This window comes from Balaenoptera musculus, chromosome 11, assembly GCF_009873245.2.
Source record: "Balaenoptera musculus isolate JJ_BM4_2016_0621 chromosome 11, mBalMus1.pri.v3, whole genome shotgun sequence".
Taxonomy (NCBI): Eukaryota; Metazoa; Chordata; class Mammalia; order Artiodactyla; family Balaenopteridae; genus Balaenoptera; species Balaenoptera musculus.
This window is the reverse complement of record NC_045795.1, coordinates 71,883,742-71,905,468: the sequence shown is the minus strand read 5'-3', so window position 1 is coordinate 71,905,468 and position 21,727 is coordinate 71,883,742. Positions and strand designations below refer to the sequence as shown.

The 21,727-nt window shown below is 45.9% G+C and overlaps 1 protein-coding gene across 1 annotated transcript in view; it reads left to right on the top strand.

Moving 5' to 3' along the window:
- The window catches only part of IL17RD (interleukin 17 receptor D), a 67,510-nt gene extending 51,834 nt beyond the window's left edge, over positions 1 to 15,676 (top strand). The window contains exons 6-13 of the mRNA XM_036870748.1: positions 833 to 877; positions 963 to 1,114; positions 2,360 to 2,425; positions 3,306 to 3,360; positions 3,862 to 3,972; positions 4,766 to 4,950; positions 7,316 to 8,240; positions 9,507 to 15,676. Coding sequence (XP_036726643.1) covers positions 833 to 877; positions 963 to 1,114; positions 2,360 to 2,425; positions 3,306 to 3,360; positions 3,862 to 3,972; positions 4,766 to 4,950; positions 7,316 to 8,240; positions 9,507 to 9,619 — 1,652 coding nt within the window. The 3' untranslated portion in view covers positions 9,620 to 15,676. The remainder of the gene's footprint in view (positions 1 to 832; positions 878 to 962; positions 1,115 to 2,359; positions 2,426 to 3,305; positions 3,361 to 3,861; positions 3,973 to 4,765; positions 4,951 to 7,315; positions 8,241 to 9,506) is intronic.
- Positions 15,677 to 21,727: the final 6,051 nt, after the last annotated feature.

Below are 21,727 nucleotides of genomic sequence, written 5' to 3'. Positions count from 1 at the left end.
TAGATGCCTGGATGTCATTTTTAGATTCCATCAAAAAGACTCCAGGGCTTCCCTGGTGGCGCAGTGGTTAAGAATCTGCCTGCCAATGCAGGGGACACAGGTTCGAGCCCTGGTCTGGGAAGATCCCACATGCCACGGAGCAACTAAGCCCGTGAGCCACAACTACTGAGCCTGCGCGTCTGGAGCCTGTGCTCCGCAACGGGAGAGGCCGCGACAGTAAGAAGCCCGCGCACCGCGATGAAGAGTGGCCCCAGCTCGCCGCAACTGGAGAAAGCCCTCGCACAGAAACGAAGACCCAACACAGCCAAAAATAAATTAAAAAATAAATAAATTAATTAAAAAAAAAAAAGACTCCATCAAAAGTTAGAGTGCTAGGCTAAGGTTAAAATAACCTCAAGATAAATTATCAGGACCACTCTAAAGTTCTTTTGTGCCTAAACAGTCTACAGTGGGGCAGGGGCTGGCGTTATTTCTATCTACAGCTAAAACAGAGCCCCCATGGGGCAGAAGCATGGACACAGGTCTCGCTGCCTTTGGCTGTGGCCTTGAAATTATCTAATGCTTAAGAAGCTTTTAAAATCTGGCTGACTTTAATATTGTTTCCATTTACGTGGCATAAAGTGAACTGCATTAATACTTTTATATTGTACAATTCAAATTTTCATAAGATACAACTGGGCTATACTGAAAATCATTGTTGAGTTGATGCAGTTGATGCATTTTACATTCTTTCCAGCAATACCCAGTGCCATATATTTATATTGTGTTGAATTGTTGGATGAGGAAAATGTCAAACTGTCCTAAAACTAAAAATATGCATCTTTCTTAATAGCCTGTGACCTGCTATTGCAGCCGGACAACCTGGCCTGTAAACCCTGTAAGTATAGCTGTCCTTGTCTGTCAAGTCTCTAGTGGTGTCGGGGCAGCCTCGGGATGCTCACTCTGGTCCTTCCTCCTCCCAGTCTGGAAGCCTCGTAACCTCAACGTCACCCAGCACGGTTCAGACATGCAGGTGTCCTTCGATCACGCACCCCATACCTTCGGCTTCCGTTTCTTCTATCTTCATTATAAGCTCAAGCATGAAGGACCCTTCAAGCGAAAGACCTGTAAACAGGTGAGCTGCTAGGTGTGCATAAGGAATACTCTGTGTTTTAAAATGACCCCTGGGGCCCTGGAATTTGGATGGTTCAATGTGAACATTAGGCTTTGTGGATTCTGAGCAGTCGGTAGATACTCCAGAGTGTTATCACTGGGTGCGTCTCAGGGCCATCCTGAGTCATCCCTCACTCCCTAGTTATCTCCACCCTAGCTGTCCCAGTGGTGATGTAGCAGATAAAGTATTACCAAGGAACTGAAACAATGAAGTAGTTGTGTTCTATTCTATTCTATATTTTATTTTATTTTTAATATTTATTTATTTGGCTGTGCCAGGTCTTAGTTTTAGCATGCAGGATCTAGTTCCCTGACCAGGGGTCAAACCCGGGCCCCCTGCACTGGGAGCGCGGAGTCTTATCCGCTGCACCACCAGGGAAGTCCCTGTTCTTCCATATTTTAAGCATGAATCACGTGCTCGCTGTGTGCCAGTTACCAAGCTTTGTGGTCATTGAGTCCTTACAGCTCAATGGAACAAAGGCTGCTGTTATCCCCACTTTAGAGCTGGGGAACCTGTGGCCCAGGGAGGTCACCTGGACTGCTGCTCAAGGCCTCACAGCTAGTAAGTGAAAAACACCACACCTAGGAGCCAAGCCACTAGCATGTCAGTGGCTAGTGATTTTACACAGAGGCCAAGGTGAAGTAGAAATTCAGTAACCAAGTTCTTAAACTAGAGGTGGTCAGGAGGGGTGGGAAATGTTTCGTGGAAGTTCAAAAGACTGCTAGATTACCCCATGAGAGCACCAAGAGAGGCTTTTGGTCATAGTGGCAGAAGTAGATGTGCTCCTGTGTGTCGAGTTTTGTTTTCCTGCTGGCTCTCACCTCTGTCACTGACCTTCCACTCAAGTTAAAATTATAGCAAATAAAATATGCACAAACATGGAAGTGTAGTTTCTTTCCCCATCCTTTTATTAAGTAAAAGGTATCCTAATTGGTTTCTTTGTCTTCAAATAAAAAATTGCTGCTCAGGGCACCCCCAGCCAAGCATAGAATATGACAGGGGTCCCAGGCTCTCCTGGACCTTTTATCAAAATGAAGTTCAGGTACCCTGGCAGATAAGCACAGTTGCTTTCTGTTCTAACTGACATCTTCTGAAAACACGATTGAAACTGGTGGCAAGTCTCCTTCAGTTCTAGGACAGAAGAGAGGGGTCCTGATGACCTTTATCTAAGAAGAAAGTTTTAAAGTGTTACTTGTTTCTTTGCAGGAGCAAAATACAGAGACAACCAGCTGCCTCCTTCAAAATGTATCTCCTGGGGATTATATAATTGAGGTACGTACAACTCAAGAAAGCCCTATTATTTTTATTTTTTTAAAATTTTATTGAAGTATAGTTGATTTACAATGTTGTATTAATTTTTGCTGTACAGCAAAGTGACTCAGTTATACATATATATATTCTTTTTTTTTTAATTTTTAAAATTTTTTGGCTACGCTACATGGCGTGTGGGATTTTAGTTCCCTGACCAGGAATTGAACCCATGCCCCCTGCAGTGGAAGCATGGAGCCCCAAACACTGGACTGCCAGGGAATTCCCTGTATATTCTTATTTATTTATTTATTTATTCATTCATTCATTCATTCATTTATTTATTTATTGGCTGCGTCGGGTCTTAGTTGCGGCACGTGGGATCTTTCATTTTGGCGTGTGAGCTTCTCTCATGGGCTCCAGAGCGCAGGCTCCAGAGCGCGTGGGCCCTGTAGTTGTGGCACGTGGGCTCTCTAGTTGAGGTGTGCAGGCTCAGTAGTTGTGGGCTTAGTTGCCCCACGGCATGTGGGATCTTAGTTCCCCGACCAGGGATTGAACCGGCATCCCCTGCCTTGGAAGATGGAGTCTTAACCACTGGACCACCAGGGAAGTCCCTATATTCTTTTTCATATTCTTTTCCGTTATGGTTTATCACAGGATATTGAATATAGTTCCCTGTGCTATACAGTAGGACCTTGCTGTTTATCCATCCTATATATATTAGTATTGGTTGGTATATATAGAGATGTATCTGACTATTAATATCTAATCTCAGCTTGAAAATGATCACAGGCCGCAGCAGCTCTCCTCTCCCTCGCCCCACTGCCCACAGATGGAAGAATGAATGAAATCTTTTGAGATGCTATCACTTAAAAAAAGTAATACAGCATCCTCTGTTTTGCAGCTGGTGGATGACACTAATATGACAAGAAAAGTGATGCATTATGCCTTAAAACCAGGTAAGATTTTGTTTGTTTGTTGGAAATGCTGCCTCTGGACTACAGAGTGGACCAAGGTATTCGATACTTTCTGTACTTCATGGTTTACAAAAAGAAAACACTTGAGCTCCTCACTCTTAAATGATGTTCCATCAAATCTGACTTTCCTTCCACCCTAAAGTTGATGCCCGGAAGATCAAAGCCAGGGTGTTGTGTGTGTTGCTGGGACTAAATAAATAGTCAATTGTCCTCAGAAGAAAAGTGGCGGGAGGGGAGATCTCCCTAGGCAAATTCTCACTCAAAGGTATTTATTGTCTCAGCAGACTCGTAACTACTGAATTGTCTTCTACAGTCTTTTAAAATGAATACTTTTATAATCACCAAATCAGTACCAGAGAAAAGTGGTCAAGGAGTCTTAGAACCTGTTATGTGGCTTATGTTTAAAAATGAAAAAAAAAATTGTTTCTCTTTGAACCTGTTATATTGCTTAAGTCTAAAATCCTTCCCTTTGAAATTTCCCAGTGCATTCCCAGTGGGCTGGGCCCATCAGAGCTGTTGCCATCACTGTGCCGCTGGTTGTCATATCGGCATTTGCGACGCTCTTCACGGTGATGTGCCGCAAGAAGCAGCAAGGTATATCTTTGTGTGGTGTGTGCTTCCCATGTTGGCAGGTCTAGGGCCGACAGAGGGAGACCGGGAGCACTTGGTCCCTCCAGGCAGGCGGCTGGGAAGCCACACAGCTCCTGCAGTGAGTTCCCTGGCTGCTGTAGTTCCCAGAATTAAAAAATTTGACTTTTAACCTCAGGAGCCACTAAAAGGACAGGCATACTTTTCTTCTCAAACTCAGGATGGTAAATTCAAGAGCGTAAAGGAAGACTAAAGGTGTGAGTAAGGGGAGAGGTAGGGCTTTATCACTTACAAAAGTCTGACGTCGGGAGGGAAGCTTCTGGGGAACTTAGAAATGTATCTTAATCTGAGTGGCGGTTACACAGGTGTATTCTTAGATAAAATTTAGTGAGATGTACTCTTAAGATTTATGGACTTTACCTTTGTAATTTGTACCAAAAAAAAAAACTCTTCAATGAAAGTTTTTTTGTTTTAAAGAAGGTCACCTCTGCTGATGCTTAATGATCCTAGTAGGTGCACTCAGTTGCGAGAGGGTGGGGTGGTGCTGCAGTGCTCTTGGCTTGCCCAAGGTCAATTTCAGGTGAAGAACAAATTTTGTCCATTTTTGGCTCCACTGGAGAAACCAGCTGTCCCATTCCCAGAGGTGGTGACCCAAGGGGCTGGTGGAATTAGGGAGCTGGGAGTGTTCTAGGTGACATGGTGACCCTTGTTTCTTGAAGACAGCATTAGGTCCCGAGTCGTAGGGAACAGGACAGAGCTTTGCTCGTGGCCGCCAACCCTATCTTCTTTCCCACTTTAGAAAATATATATTCACATTTAGATGAAGAGAGTTCTGAGTCCTCCACGTACATCACAGCACTTCCCAGGGAGAGGCTCCGGCCACGGCCCAAGGTCTTCCTCTGCTATTCCAGTAAAGATGGCCAGAATCACATGAACGTTGTCCAGTGTTTTGCCTACTTCCTCCAGGACTTCTGTGGCTGTGAGGTGAGGAATCTAAAGTCTTTTCTCTTTTTCTGGGTGGGACATGTGCTAAATGCCTAGCTTCCAAACTAGGGTCAGCCTTGCACTCTTCTTTCAGTCTGGCCTCCCCATCACCAGCACTAACTGTTTGCTGACACTTAGTTCTAACCCTGACATACACCTGCTCAAAAGCCTTGAGTGGCACCCACCTGGCAGGAAGTGTTTTAAGCATTAAAAAGACCTTGGGGGAATGGGGAACAGGATGGTGGAGGAAATGGCAGCTGCCCTGGGAGCGTGCAATGGGGCCGGTGGGAGGAGGTCACTCAAGACATCCTGGAGAGCACTGGAGGGTCAAAGAGAGAATGGCAAGTAAAGAGGCGAGTTTAGACAGTTTTTGGGGGGAGCTTGGCTAATAAGGGAAAACAATAATATGTTAAGTACTCAGATGGTCTCCTCTGGTTTCTTGCCTGTTCTCTTGAGTTAAGCTGTTAATATGTAGCTTTTCTATAATGTCATAGTGTTCGTTTTAGAGTGAAGTTTGAAGCTCTCATGGAAGGCACACTGTTTCTTACAAATGCAAGAATTGTACAATAATTGTGTAATTGGAAGTTATGTGTGCTTTGAAACTGAGGACTGGTGGGTTTCTTAGACTCTCTCCACATGGTGAGGCTGTCCCCTAGTGTCAGTTAAGCATGTTTACAAGGCTGGCCGGGTTTCCTAATATATGCAGGTCTAGACGTTGGCAGATCAGCCTGCGTACTGAAAAACTGGTGTGGACCCACAGACGGCACACAGTCTTCAGATACTGACAACCCTTTTGCTCTACTTTGTAAGTGACTAGCCTCGGGGGCGGGGGGAAACCTTCCAGTTATGAGTGTCATAGAAAATTTGGAAACGAGGAAAGGATGACAGATTTCAAAATGGATGGTAATCTTAACCTGGAGAATAGAGGAACCACAGTTAAAACTGCTGTATTTCCTTCCAGTCTTTTTCTGCATAGACGAACTCATACATATAGTTTTGCATTTTGGATGGATTGGAATTATTTTTTTCTGTCTCTTCACTCAGTAACTTTTTACACTCTTAGCAGTTCTCTGTAAACAGCAGTTTTAAACAGACTCTTGATCCATATTAATGATTCACCTTAATTGAGTTTTTTCAAATTGTTAAACATCTCATTATTTCAATTTTGCCCCATTCCAGTGGTAGATACCTGGAAATGGAATTGCCGGGTCAGATAGGAACATTTTTAAAGTGCTTGGTATATATTCCCAGTTAGCTTTCAGAATGCATAATGTTAGCGAGAATTAAGGAAAATGTAAGACAATTCAGGATTATTTTCAGCAACTGGATGGATGTTGGGGGCTTTCTTCCCTTGGTAACACTTTAGAGCAGAAGAGGAAGGCAATGTCATTTCAGAGCCCCCTTCCACATAAGGGACTGTGGCTGCCACGTTCGGGCATAGGCACTGAGAGTTAATTTCTGAACTACAGAAGGAAAGAGGCTGATACAATTGCCGAGACGTTTTCAGCAGAATCAGATGAACATGGTCTGAGAAGGTGAAGCCCTCTGAGGGGCCACGCATACCTTGTGTTCTTTTCTTTGTCAGTGCCCCACCCCAAACTCCCTATGAGACCTCCCCTTGGGGTTAAAGGCCTCGTAGGGGCCTCGTAAGGATGTGGCCCTATAGACTGCTGAGAAGTGGTGAGAGGTGCCGGTCACTCCAAGTGAGTGAACCAGAATGGCCATGTTACGGCAGCTCATCACCTTCCTCTCCATGCACTGATCACCTGGTAAACAGCAGGCTGACCCCAGGGCTGTGTGAGAGGCCAGGGAGGTCCTCTTTGTCAGTCACACTCTGTCACTGAGTCAGCCAGCAGCATGGGTGGGTGACTCTGGCATCCAGACCTGAACCCCATTTCCCAGCCCACTTTGAGATCCCTCACCCACACCCTTCTATCACCACCTTCCAGTTCTCTCTCCAGGATCTGCCCTCCATCCAGGCAGCCTCACTCATCAGATAGACCCACCCCCACTGCCTCTGTATTCTGTGCTCCCTATCACACTCTAAGTCAGTTGAAGGCCCCACATGTGATATGTAACTTTGGTGGGTTGCTAGACGCTCTGTGCTTCTGTCTCTTCACTTGTAGGGTGGGAGTGGTAACGATCCCACATTATGCTAAAATGAGGGCATGATACAGAGGGCCTGTGTGTGACGGTCGCCCATGGAATGTTAGCTGTTCCTTGGAACTGGGCAACCCGAAGCCTGCATATAGCAGTGCTAGTAATGATTTGGGGCAGATGATGTGCCCTTCTTGTAACATTCCCATTCCTGTCACTCGACTCTCTAAGCTGTATAGGTGAGTGAGGTTCCCTGTTCACTTTCCAGGTCACTCTGGACTTGTGGGAAGACTTCAGCCTCTGCAGAGAAGGGCAGAGAGAATGGGTCGTCCAGAAGATCCACGAGTCCCAGTTCATCATCGTGGTGTGTTCCAAAGGCATGAAATACTTCGTAGACAAGAAGAACTACAAGCACAAAGGAGGCGCCCGAGGCTCGGGGAAAGGGGAGCTCTTCCTGGTGGCGGTGTCTACCATTGCTGAGAAGCTCCGCCAAGCCAAGCAGAGCTCATCCACGGCGCTCAGCAAGTTCATCGCCGTCTACTTCGATTATTCCTGTGAGGGAGACGTTCCTGGCGTCCTGGACCTGAGCACCAAGTACAAACTCATGGACCACCTTCCCCAGCTCTGCTCCCACCTGCATTCCCAGGACCTCAGCCCCCAGGAGCCGGGGCTGCACCCCGGACGCATTAGCAGGAGGAACTACTTCCGGAGCAAATCGGGCCGCTCCCTATACGTCGCCATTTGCAACATGCACCAGTTTATCGACGAGGAGCCTGACTGGTTTGAAAAGCAGTTCGTTCCCTTCCATCTCCCCCCACTCCGCTACCGGGAACCGGTTCTGGAGAAGTTTGACTCAGGCTTGGTTTTAAACGAAGTCTTGTGCAAGCCAGGGCCGGAGAGTGAGTTCTGTCTCAAGGCTGAGGCCGCCGGCTCCGGGGCGCCGGCCGACCCGCACTCTGAGGGCCCGGACGAAGACGCGGAGGCCGGGCCCGTTCCAGGCGCCAACGCGGTAATGCGGCCCCTGCTGCACGCGGTGAAAGCTGCCGGCCCCTCGGACATGCCACGGGACTCGGGCATCTATGACTCGTCCGTGCCTTCGTCCGAGTTGTCCCTGCCCCTGATGGAAGGGCTCTCCACGGACCAAACGGAGACGTCTTCGCTGACGGAGAGCATGTCGTCCTCATCAGGCCTGGGTAAGGCGCGCGGAGCTGGGAGGGTCGGTGGGTCGGGTTCCTGATGCAGGCCACGGCCTTGCTCCATGAGTCCAAAATCCAGGAAAGCTTTTTGCTAATTTCGGTGCAAATTTATTCGGCAGCCCGATAGGAAGTAACAAAACTCCATGCATAGTCTCTGCTGATCCCAGGTAACGGGAATGTTCACATGTGTGAGCTGCAGAAATACTGTTGATAAATTATGGTGAGCTGCCTGGTACCATCTTATGTAATATACAGTATGTTCATTATATCGCCTTTCTAAACTGTGAAAACATCTGAATTCCAAAACACACTGGGCCCGGGACTTCCCTGGTGGTCTAGTGGTTAAGACTTCACCTTCCAATGCAGGGGGTGCTGGTTAGATCTCTGGTCAGGGAGCTAAGATCCCATATGCCTCGTGGCCAAGAAAACCAAAACATAAAACAGAAGCAAATTGTAACAAATTCAATAAAGACTTAAAGAAAAAAAAGACAATACTGTAAAACAAAACAAAACAAAACCAAACACATTGGTCCCCAGGGGTGTCAGATGAGGGTCTGTGGACCTGTATCTTTGTTGGGACTTGTGGTGTTCACCACCCCCCACCTTCCCAAGTCTTTAAAGCCACATGTATTGAACCCGGGGTTCACAGGGCACAGTACTCTCTCCATCCTAGCTCAGCACCAGCTCCAGGTAGGAGGGCCCGCTTCCCCAGGGAACCCTCACAGGATGCTGTCTGGAGCTACTCTTACTGTGCCTATGACTAGTTGGAGTCATGCATGCAAACCCTGGATCCTCAGCTAAGGGAACTAGAACCTGTTAGCAGGATGAGAATGCCCAGTCTTTTTTTTAAAAAATTAATTAATTAATTAATTAATTTGTTTTTGGCTGTGTTGGGTCTTCGTTTCTGTGCGAGGGCTTTCTCTAGTTGCGACAAGCGGGGGCCACTCTTCATCGCGGTGTGCGGGCCTCTCACTATCGTGGCCTCTCTTGTTGCGGAGCACAGGCTCCAGATGCGCAGGCTCAGTAGTTGTGGCTCACGGGCCCAGCCACTCCGCGGCATGTGGGATCCTCCCAGACCAGGGCTCGAACCCGTGTCCCCTGCATTAGCAGGCAGAGAGAATGCCCAGTCTTGAGCTGACTGGGATGCCTGCCTCACTTGTACAAAGTGTATGGTTCAAACCCAGATCCAGCTTCGTTCTGGCCTGAGCGTCCAGCCCACTGAAGTGCAATGACGTGTGGTTCTGCCCTCTCTTCTTTTCTTAGGTGAGGAGGACCCTCCCGCCCTTCCTTCCAAGCTCCTCGCCTCTGGGGCATGCAAAGCAGAACCTGGTTGCTGCAGCTACACTGGTGAACTCCACGCGGTCGCTCCTTTGTAACAAAACGAAGAGTCTAAGCATTGCCACTTTAGCTGCCGCCGCACTCTGGTTCCCCAGCTCATCTCTCTGGGTATGTGGCCCACTTGGAGCTGAGGTCTCTTACAAGGATATTCAGAATGAAATTCTGGCCAGTACTTGCTGTCCTTGCCTCTCTTCTCTACCAGGTATATTGGCAGTCTCCAGTTTTCTGAAACCATGCGGAGCTCTGAAAGGCATGTCCATTATGCCTGACAGCAGCTTGCCATGTTGGGTCAGACTGGATTAGAGCCAATTCTGAGAGGTAGGGAGGAAACATGTAAAGAGAAACAGGAAAATACCCACACTGATTGTTCAGACTTAATTTATCTGTGCAAACTTTGCCTATTCACTATTGGCTACTTTGATTTGAAATGCTTTGTGGAAAAAGCACTTTTGATGCCACTACAGCCACGGAAATCAAGTGCCAGTCTCTCTGGAATCCATGTTGTTATAGATGATGTTCTTTTCCATTTTTGATGTGGAATTTATGATACCATTTACAATGCCATGGGTGTTAAAAAAGCTCTGAGTCAAAGGTCAAGAAGGTGACTGAATATTCAATCACCTTTCATAAAAATGAGTTTTTATGTATTAGCGGATGGCATATCTGGCTGAGGAGGGAGCCGCAGGGCCAGGCTGACCATCTAGACCGTTCTTTCTGAGATGGGTTGGTCAATGTGCAGAAGGCACCAGGGCCACATCTTGATCTGAATAGGCATCATGGAGGGGCCAGATCTCCCTGTGAGGTTTTCCGTGGTTATATTTACTGTGCTGAATCTCAGATGTTGGTGCCTGGAAGTTTATTTTTAAGAGGCTGATACCCAACTGGGCTGTATTACTGGAAGTTGTAATTTTTGCTTTGGTTGGCCTCTGGTCTAAAGCTGTGTCCGGAATGTTAGGGATCAGAATCCACTGACATACGGCAGTAGGTGGAGGTGGTAGTCACTTAATCTGCTGAACTTGTTTTGACTAACGACAAACCTCTTTTTAAGAAGGTGAAAAGGAAGGGATTGTTACAAAGATGGGAGTGCTCTTTGAGTACCATCTTTGGAAGACATGGGGCCTGAAATCATTAAATTCTTGAATCTTAAAGTACTCCCCCCACAGCCCAGCCTGTGAATCAGGTTTCACTTTGTTTTTGTTGTACTTACCCAATGAAAGATTTGTCTCTTGTGCTCCATTCTGCCAAAAATAGGTATTGAGAACTTAAGAGGAAAGAATTTGCTTTAAAAAGGAGAAGTAAATGTTCTGTTTTTATGAATGACTTCTGTACAGAATTTTTGTTTCCAAAGGGAAAATACTTGTTCCCTCCTCCTCCCCATGACCTTGAGGGGGAGTGAGTGTCTTTTTCCACCTTCTTCATAGATGCTGCTGGATTTTGGCACCCTGTTTTCTCAGCACCCCTACCAGGGACCCTGGTTTTCACTGCTTCACCAAATAGGACCAATGTTAAGCGGGGACACTGAGAAACATCCCAAGGCGGGGTGGGAAGTAGGGAGGGCAGGACTTTTCCTTCCAGGCTCATGCCCAGCAGGTGGGGAAGGGAAGGTTTGTGCCCCTGATGGAAAGAAGAGGTTTGTGTTTATCTTTGATGCAAATGCCACACTCCCTGCTCTGTAAAGGCAGCTGGCAGCTTCTTGGGAGAAGAACGTGCTTGTCTGTTCTCTGGCATCAAGTTTCCTGCAGCTGCTCTGAGGGAGAGACAAGTGGGCTGCAGAACTGTCTCCCCCATAAAACCAGGCATCTTGTTGGAGAAGAGATGTTCCATGTTGTCACCGTGGAATCTGAGATGAGCACAGAGCTCCTGCCCACACGTGACTGTCCTGCCATTCCATTGTTGGCATATGTTCTGTGAAGGAGATTGGTCAGTCCTATTACTGTACGAAAATTCACTTTGGAACATTTTCAGAGTGATTTCTTATTGAAGCCAAGAAATGGTGCATGCCCCAAAGGAACCATTAGGTGCTGCCTTAGGATAGATACTCAACTTTGCACATGAAAGGAGGCATCTCTGAGAAAGTGGCCCCAGGGACAGCGTGGAGAACTGGAGAGGAAACATCAACTGGGCTCCATGAGCGAGGGCAGAGAGCTTGCTAAATAAACTCACTTATTATGAAAATAGAAGGGAAAATTGTGATAGTCCAAAAATCAGGTGATGCTTTAGTTTGGATTTAGGGTTTGGGTACTTATTTTGAAATACGAATGATTGTGATGTTCAGCAGAATCAAACTCTATTTTACCAAGTATTGAAACGACAGTATGAATGCCCAACTCTGAATAGTTGAGGAGTTCAACTTCCCAGTTTTGCCATATTAGTTTCACTTTTTTTTTTTTAACCCTCCCCGTCTCATGCCGGGAATAAAACATTTATTTTAAGCAGAGCTGCATTTTTGACTCAACAAATGGAGTGGACAGTGAAAATGATAGGACAGAATTCAGATAAAGGTTCTGCCAAGTCACAGACTTTTAGACATTGGGGAAACAAGAACTAGAATATAGGGATGATCTCAATGAAAGGCCTTCATCCTGAGAGTAAAAGGCTCTGTGGCTCTGATGGTGTCCTCTGTACAGGAGACCAGTGCAGGTAGTTGAAGTTAGGGAGCTAGTTGTTTATCTTAACTCACCAACGCCCTACACATCTGACGCATCTGACACATTAGCATTTGACACAGTCAGCTTTGCTAAGAGAGTGACCAGGAGGTGAAAGCCCAGGAAAAGGTGTGTTCTTCTCTCAGGTCAGCTACAAGCAACAGGGACTACCTCGATGGGCCCAGCCCAGTCATACTGGGGCAGGAGTCCTCTAGAGGGCTGAGTCCTGGGCCTTTGAGGCATATTGCTCTCCAGAGAGAATGAGAAGTCATTCAGGTCCAGGCCCAGGTACTTAGGCGGGTGACCCAGCCAGGTAATAGTATTTTGAGCCCAAAATGAGATGGGGCAATAAGTCATCAGACAGAGTTTTTGATTGACATATTAATAATAACTGAGGACAGTCCCAGATCAGAAGTTCAAAAAATGTCCTAGGCAATGATGACATCGTTGGAATCAATATATAGTAATTTAAGTTCATGTATGTTTGTCAAAATTTAGTCGTGCTACTTTATAGCTACTAGTGTCATTTTTAAAAAACCCTAGTCTCAGGTTACCTCATTTAAGCGCAAATAAACAGGAAAACTGTCCCCCCAAAGTTGTGGGGTTATGTGATTTTCAGGACTTTTCCTTTTCTCAGAGTTGAGTATCTTTTCCTTTAAAAGAGACAAAGGAAGGAAAAGGCTATTTTATTCCCGGAGAAGAAATGTCGCACTTTCCTCCCTAAAGAGAGAAAACCCTGCAGTCCCCAACCACCTCAACACTAATTTGGCTCTTTGGCTCTTTATTGGAGGGAGGTGGACAATGCCAATGAGAAGATTATTAGCCTTTTCTTTTTTATATTGTTGGTAAAGAGTGCTGCTCTTATTTAACAGGTGCTGTTCCTTCAGGGGGCCCCACTGTAGCAAGTGTAATGATAAATAAGGTGTGATGATAAATGGCAGTGACATGCTCTCTCAGTGTCAGAGAGACAATAGGGCATAGTGGGGACTGTGGCAAATGGACACCCGCTGTCCCACCTGCAGGGAGCAGCCAGTCCAGTCAGTTGTGACCATGCAGTGTTTCCTGATTGTCCCATTTTTCAAGAGAACCTGAGAATCTGGATGTTTATATGAAAAATTCTGATTTTTTTTTAGTATTGGCAACTAAATTTAAAAACATTTTTAAATTGAATTCAGGCCCAACGGGACAGATGGGTGGACCTGATTTGGCCCGCTAGCTGTCAGTTTGCCCCCTCTACTTAAAAGATTTGAAAAGAAAGGCATCCATGATAATTACAGATGTCTGGTGCCACCAGAAAATGCTCTTGCTAAATGCAGCCGGGAGCTAGATTGCTTTTTTTACCCATTGCTCCCCTAAAGAAATTTGATATGATTGTGAATATATTTGAAATCTTTTGATTGCTTCTTCACACTTCATGATGTCTTAAGAAAAAGGCAAGCCAGTTGTTAATTTCAAAATCAGATTTGTGTTCTCCCAATTTAAAAAATATGACACTTGGAGCAATTTCATTTAAACTCCACAACCTGAAGGACCTTATTTATAGTTTTAGCTCTTGGCTTAATCACTGTTTTAGATGATGTGTAATTCTGAGCTTAAGCCAAGACCTAATAAGGAAAGCAGGCATTGTGAAGGTAGGGCAAGGAATCCTGAGTGTCCACTAGAGCCAGGTATGCTTTGTCTTCTGTTTTAAATGATCTGTGAATTGATCTGTTTTGGAGGTGTGCAACTGTATATGGAGATATCAGTTAGGAGTCCTTATGGGTGTTGGGTCATCCTTGCTATATCACCTCCTTTCCAGGGCCAGGGTGAAAATAAAAGGAAGTCTGATTGTAAGCCAATAGCTTTGATTCCGATTTCAGAGCTTTGTGGGTGAGAGAAAGTTTGAATTATCTGGCGTGTACCCCCCTGGTGTCAGACAGAGCTGTTCATGAATTATTTCAGACATGTGGCTGTGGATGGGATTCTGGATTTTCAGTGAAGGAGAGTCTGTAACCTACCCTGCTGATCAGATAGTTCTTTGTACATCTTCCTTATAGAAATTCAAACCAGCCTTCTTTTGTTCAGCATGTAGTGGAAAAAGAACAGCTGGTCACCTTCCGTGTATTTGAAAACGACAGTGAAGTCATCGCTCTGGTGTTTTTATTTCAGTGATAAATAATCCCACCCCTACTCATTCCTCACAGCTCTTGTTTTCCAAGGGCTTAATAATTTTCACTGCTCTTCTGTTTCTCAGCTTCACACTCAGTTTAGTTGCCCAAATAGAAGGTGGTGCCTTATTCACATTGGTGCTTTGTGAAGGCCAAGCTCAGGATGGGGATTAACAGAGAAATTCTTATGTACCCTGCTTCTCTTACTACTTAAAAATACAAAGGCACTTTTAAAAAATGGTATATCACCTAAATTCATTTTGTGAGTTGATTACCACAATTTTTTTTCTTGGCAGTAGTCTTCTATCATATATGGGGTTTTTTCCCCTTTTGTGTTCAAACACTTGGTGCTTATTCCTGATGTGTCTAATGTCATTCCTGAGCTTCTTCAAGATACTCTTCAAGACCAGCTCTTACCTTCTGAGTGGCAACCACCCCTCACTTCCAATTTTGGATTCTATTTTTATGTATCTCTAGACATTACCTTTAATTCATGACTCACAGTATTATTAAATGGTGCAGACTTCAGATTAGCCACAGGTGAAATAGCAGTTGCTAAGGGCTAATTTACTAAGAGGTCGAGTGAGGACTTCTTGGGAATTTTGGTCAGTTGTCTTCCCTCCTGCTCTTCAGCTCCTCTCCAAAATTCAGCGAGGACCACAGACTCCTCAAAGAGCTTTTCCATTTCTAAAGGGCTGGAGCCATAGCTCTGAATTGACCAAGCACTGTGGTTTGCACAAGCAGAAGTCTGACAAAAGCAAACCATTATGACTGCATATGTGATGCTTTATCAAAGACAATTTCAGTTGAGAAGATCAAAGAAGCTATCTTCTGTTTGTATGTGACATAGACAAAGTTGGCTGCTCCAGTCATTAGACAAAAAGTTACAATTGGATGATGCTAATGTGTAATCGTATGTTATTTTTAACAAGCATCTTTTTTCTGTCTTAAGAAAAAAATGTAGTGAGTTTGGAGAGAGCAAAAACTTTTGTAAAAACCAAATGTATTCATTTAGAGAGTAGGTAACTTCTATTTTCACTGTTGGTTTGTTCTGTTTTGTTTTTCACTGCAGAAGCTCCCTGTTACTATGTTCTGGGGGGAAAGCCTGTGGAACAGTGGTTATTGCCATTGTCTGTGTTTCATCTTTAAGTTTCTCTTTTGTGAGGTTTGGTGGAATAGTGAGCACTGACTGGCAGACTGTAGCAGTATGCTATATTTTTACATTGAAAATGTTATCATCTTATTTGATTTGTACATAACTCTGTAAATAGTAGACCACAGCTGACATTTGTAAAATGTTTTTGTACCGTAGAATTTCTGAATCAAATAAAATGTTTTAAGATTGTGGTGGCTCATTTTTCTAGATCGTGTTTCCTATTTCCTGAATAGCTGGGATTCCTAGCACAATTTTCTGTGGGCTCTCCCTCTGAGAAGGAGAGAGATTATGCAGGGTGAGGAGGCCAGGGTGGCTGGTCTGTCTTGTACTTTAGAGAAAATGAACCTGCTGCCCTTGACCATTTACCTCCCCCTCCATTGGGCAGGTGCCTGTTGTCTCCATGGCGTCTGGAGCAGGGAGAGGGATACTTACCTCAAGGAGACATTTGACTCTCAGAACAATGGACTTTCTTTGCAGAAATTTGAAATTTGAAAAGAAGTTGATGGACACTGAAATTTGGGAGCCACACATTTCCTGTCATTCAGAAAGAAGAAGGTGCCTGTTCATTCTTCCGACAGAAGTTCTCTCATCTCCTGTGCGCCCAATGCTCTGTAAGTTAAATTCTTGGTGTACATCAACTTTGGGGTCTCATTTTTGAGATTCTGAGGCCCAGAATTGGGTAGCTTTGCCGAGGGCACAAGGAAGAAGTCAGCAGCACTGGGACTCATACGTCTGATTGAATGAATCATCCTTACTCCTAATCAATGGGCTGTACCGTTTCTCAACATAATTTATAAGGAGAAGAACGAACCTTGAGTAGCAAGTTACAGTGAATTGGTTTCCTCCTCAATCCAAATACTGAGAGTAAATCTGGTTTAGAGGTTAAGCAGATGGATCTAAAAGGACTCCATTGGAAGAATCTCATTAGGCAGATACTGCAGTAAGTGAATTCCTCTTTTCTGTTAGTGGGGAAAAATAATCCTCTTTGGATAGCACAAGAAGCCCTAATTTTTACCATGGTATTAGAAAGCAGAGTCCGTTTTTGCAGCTGTTTAGGGTTCTTATAATTGTCAACATTTCTGGGACCTCACCGCTGGTTTTATTTACTTTGTTTTAGAAATGCAAACTTTAGGGGTAGCAAAGACTAGCTTCCCCTTGCAGGCTTTAGTTAGAAAACATTTTTAATTTTGGTTTAGTTGAATAAGAGACTACAGGCAATAAGCTAAGCAGGTGGATGAGGAGGGAGACATAAATTATACCTTCACTGTCTTAAGCATAGTGAGTCCTTAATAAATACCTGTTTTCTACCCCTACCCCCAGCATACCCTGTCCTCTCTGTCTACAGGAACAGAATCAGAAGTGGTCCAAGAATAGGATAGATAGAGGATGCAATGGAGGGAGGGAAGGATACAAACATGGGGTAAGGCCTTTTGCAATAAGATAAAATTTAAATCTCGTCTTTGAGATTAAGGAAAAATAATGCAAGATCAGTGGGCTTGGCTCCCTGGCCTCTTTTCTGGAGGGGTTTTACACCATCTTTCACATTTATAGGTGATAAAATCTTATGACAATATTTACTGTATTTGAGAGCCTAAAGAGTGTACTGGGGACACGGTAATGAATAAGATATACATGATCCCTGCCGTCTTAACTCCACCTCTTTCTAAGTATGGAACTGTGGGCAAATCACCTAATTGCTCTGAGTCTCAGTTTTTTCATCTGTAAGGTGGGACTAATACCCACCACATTGGGTTATTGTGAAGCTTAAATGAGCTGGGATGTATAAAGCACCCATGGCCATGCTTGGCAAGTGCTAGACACATGGTAAATAGTGGCTATTATTCATTTTGTGGAAGAGCAGGTCTTGGACTATTTGGGAGCCATATGGACATGGGTGGGAGACAATTCCCTGTTGATAGGCGCTTCAGCCCAGGGATTTTGTCAGATGTGAAGTTAAATCATCTCTTTCCCCTAAGAGAAGAGGGTGTGTCTGCATCTGACTGTTTTGGGAGGAAGGGATGGGGCTTGGGGAGGGGGAGGTGCTCCTAGCAAAATTAAAGTTAGGCAGGAACGCTGGGCTTCTTAATAGTTGACTGTACAGAGCCTGTGACAGTTGACTGTGTACTCAGATCTGCTAGTGTCCCATTTACCAGGCTCCATTTTCCCTGGTCATCTTTCAGCCCCTATAGAGACAGACATTTTTCTGAACTTGCTGCTTCAAGGTCCCTGTGCCAGATGACCACGCCCTGCTCTGGATGTGAACAAAAGCAGGGATTGTTTCTCTAACTGACTATCAATTTGTGCTCAGGGGAATTTTCCAAGTTTTAGAAGCTGGAGGTGGGGCAGAGATAAAGTAATGGTCCTCCAGGATGAGGACGGCTCTTCCTGGTCTTTCCTGCTCTTGCTGGTCAGAAACATTCCAGGGAGTGGGCAGGTGTCAGCTTCCAGACAAACCATAGACGTTTCCCACCAGGCCAGGCAAGGCCAGGCCAGGGAGAACTCACAGCAAAGAAAGGCCAAAGCACGCCTGGTGACAGAACGCAAATACAAGCAGGTCGTGCCTTTGGTTAGTGTACCTGAAGTTTGATGTACTTGAAAATCCTGCACACGTGTGTATAAACGTGCATTATTATTGGCAAGATTTTTTTAAATCATTGTGATTAAAGCAGGGCTTTGGTCTCAGGCACCCTGAACTTAGATCTCAGTCGGCTACTTTCTGTGTGACCCTGAGTGGGTCACTTGACCTGATTAGGACTTAGTTTGACCTGATTAGGACCTGATTAGTTTCCACATCTGGGAAATAAGTAATCTCAGTACCTAATCGGGTTGATGTGAGGCTTGAATGTGAAGCCAAGTAGAGTTCTGGGCACAGAGCCTAGTACACAGTGAGCACCCCTGCCTTTGGGGATGTGGTCACCTGGGGCAGGTTAAGGGTGTACAGTTATAAAGTGTGATCCCCTAAATGTCTCCCTCAGCCCTGGTCTAGGTAGCAGATTGGCTAGGTGATGGGAGTGGAGCTCCTGTCTCCTGGAGGACTCAGTTCTGCAGGGCAATGGGCTGTGACCCTCACAGGAGATGGCTACTTGATCAGCTGTCACTCCCTGCTTGAAACTGCCAATAGCCCTGGAGGTAAACCGCAAAGTTATTACCTGGGCCCTTGCCAACCTCTTTTCTCTGTGTGTCTCTTTCTTCTCTATAGCCATAGCAGAATTTGAAATTCCTCACTCGTGTAGTCCTGCCCTGGGTCATTTCCCCCAGGCTGTTTCTTCTGCCTGTTTCTTCTCCCTCTCTAGGTCAGGTCTCCAGCCCTCCTTTGCAGTCAAACCTTCCTTGACCACTGTCCACCCTAGTCCAAGTCCTGTCACATGCCTTCCGGAACAGCTCCTGTGATTATGTGCCAGACCCTCTTGCTCACTAGTACGACTGCTCCTTGAGGGCAGGCTGTGCCCCTTGCCTAAGCCTTCCTCCTAGGTTGGACTTGGATTCTACTTCTTTAACCAGCTTGGGACCCCCAGCCCTACCACTGATCAGTCACCGGGGCAAGTCACCTCATCTCCCCAGTCCTCAGTTTCCTCATCTGTCAAATGGGGGTAAAAATGCACCTGCCTTATGGGGTGGTTGTGGGGATAAAGCAGATGGAGCCTTTATCCTCTCAGCCTTGCCTCTCAGGTTTTCCTCTAACCCAGATTATGAGAGCAGAAAGGACTTGCTTTCAAAGGAGTCTTTTATTAAGTGCTTGCAGAGCATTGCTTAGGTCTGAACAATGAGATCAACACCTTAATCCTTGCACAGGTGTCACCATCCCCTGGGGAAGAAGGTTAGTGTTGCTTCATCAAATGGATGCTCCACACCTTTCAAAGCAAAAGGAAAAAAAAAGGAGGAGGGTGGCATCTGTACATTGCTACGGGCAGAAGACTTTAATGTGCCTTCCAGTAATTCCACTTCTAGCATTTTCTTTTTAGGAAGTAACCAGAAATGTGCATCAAAGTTAATTGTGCATAGATTTTCATCACCAAGCATTATTTCTGATACTGAGGAATGAGGAACAAACCAAGTACCATTTGGGACTGATGATAAGAAGAAGCACATTCATACAACAGACCAAGCGGCTCTTAACAATCACGCTGTAGAAGAATATTTTATGACAAGGGAAAGGCTGGGTGGTGTGATTGTGGTTGGGTTTTATCTTATTCTTTATACCTCTCTGAGCATTGTTGTACGAGTGGTATTATGTCAACAGAGGGGTTTAAATGTATGACCTTACACAACAACGAGTGTTAAAGGTACCCAGTGGGCACTCGATGGCCCGTGTTGCTGGTTTCAGTGTCTCTCCATTGCTGTTGTCCTTGCCCTTGGTCGTGCCTTCTCAAGAGATTGCTTTCCCCGACTGTGCTGCCTGGTGCCTCGTCGCAGCCCCTCACCATGGCTTTCCTGCCTGTCATCAGTTATAGCTCGTCACTCCCTCATCCATGTGGGGACCCCAGTAGACACCCCAGCTTTCCCAATTGATGACTCAGTGAGGTGACAGCTCTGGTCCTATACTACCCTCTCTTGCAGAGTTAGGGGAGATGGAGCTGAATTCAAGAATGGGTGCTCATGAACTGTTTCAAGGAGAAAAGGTGGCTGGTCATCAGTGTCTTCTGGCCTCTCCACCAGTTTCCAAACTCCATGGATAGTGAGTGACTCACATTTCCTGCCTATTTCCTCTACACTCCCCACCAAAGGACTCCCTTTGGATGTATCATCTCTTCCTCCAAAAGTCTCCTAACTTGAGTCCAAGAACCAAGTCCTCCCCACCCTCCCCCTTGCATGAGTGGGGCGGGGGGATGGTGCACTGCATATAAACCCTTGTGGGATTACATTGATTTGTTTCTAGTCTGCATATCCTTGCAGATCTGTTCTAATTTCCGGAAACCCTGAATTGTAAAACAGAGGAAATAGAGGAGTTTGCCCCTAGTAATAATAAAAATGCATGTTGCCTTTGCTGTGTCCAGGAGACTTTCACCCACTACATCCATTCCTCACTCAGCAGCTGGTGCAAACCCATCACCTCTGCCTGCAACTTCCAGTGGTAAAGGTTTAGTGTCTCATCTTGGCCACCAAGGCCCCTCCAGCCTTGTTCTCCCCCCACCAGCCCCTCTCCATGGACTTCCAGAAGTGTGCCCTGTGCTCTCCCACCTCTGGGCTTCCATGTCTCCTGTTCTCTCCAACCCAGATCCCACACGAAGCCTCTCTATGCTCGAATCTGGGCCAGCACTTCCCTTGTGTGTCTCTCACCACATCCTGCTCCCTAACCTGCCCAGTGATGGGTCTGACTGTTCCCACATCAGCTGTGAGCTCCATGGGGTCAGGGACTATGTCTATATTGTACAGAGTCACTGCTGTTCTCCACAGTCTGGCATATTGTGTGGCATGTAGCAGATGCTCAAATCATTAAATGGAGTTTAATGGAAATATAACTTTTACCTCTGACAAGGTTGCCTGGGTAGAATAGCAGGTGTCGACTTGTGGGTTGGAAGTGCCTGCCGAGCTCTGGGTTGCTGAGGGAGTGGAAGCCCTTTATTATTATTTAGTAAACCTGGCTGGCTGTAGTAAGGGATCTTCCATGGTGTGGAGAAGGGAGAATAACAAAAGGGTTTGGGAGATCTGGATATAGGTTTTGCCCTTGGAAGTGGGAGTACTGGGGAGGGTGTGTGATCCTTGAACAGGAAAGGGATGGATCACGAGGCACTGGGTTTGGGATCAAGGGGTAGTGGAATGAAGTTGCAGCTGTTGGATCCGGCCCCAAAGGTGGGCTGTGGGCTAGGAAGAGGCCAGCCAGCACTATGAGTGCCTGCAAGGAGAGACAGGGGTTGCAATGAAGAAAGTCTCACCTGTGCCAGAGCAAGGTCTGAACTCCTCGTGCTGGCCACAGGGGCCTGGGCTGGGGGACTTACATGCCAGCGGCTGCTGCCAGGACAAGTCCCTCACAGGAAGCCCTCGACATTCCGCCTCTTCCTGTGAGGTGGAATGAGGGGGTGGGGGTTAGAGCTCACCCCATGGAGAGAGTTGAGGAGGTCCACTCAGAGCCTGGTCCACTCACTTACTGGAGGGTACACCTACCGAGAGCCTTAGCCCTTGAGCTGATGCTCTCTCCTCTCACCTGGGGGCTGGCTTCACTTTCACCTTTCTAAGCTTCAGTTCCTGAGAAGTGGGCCC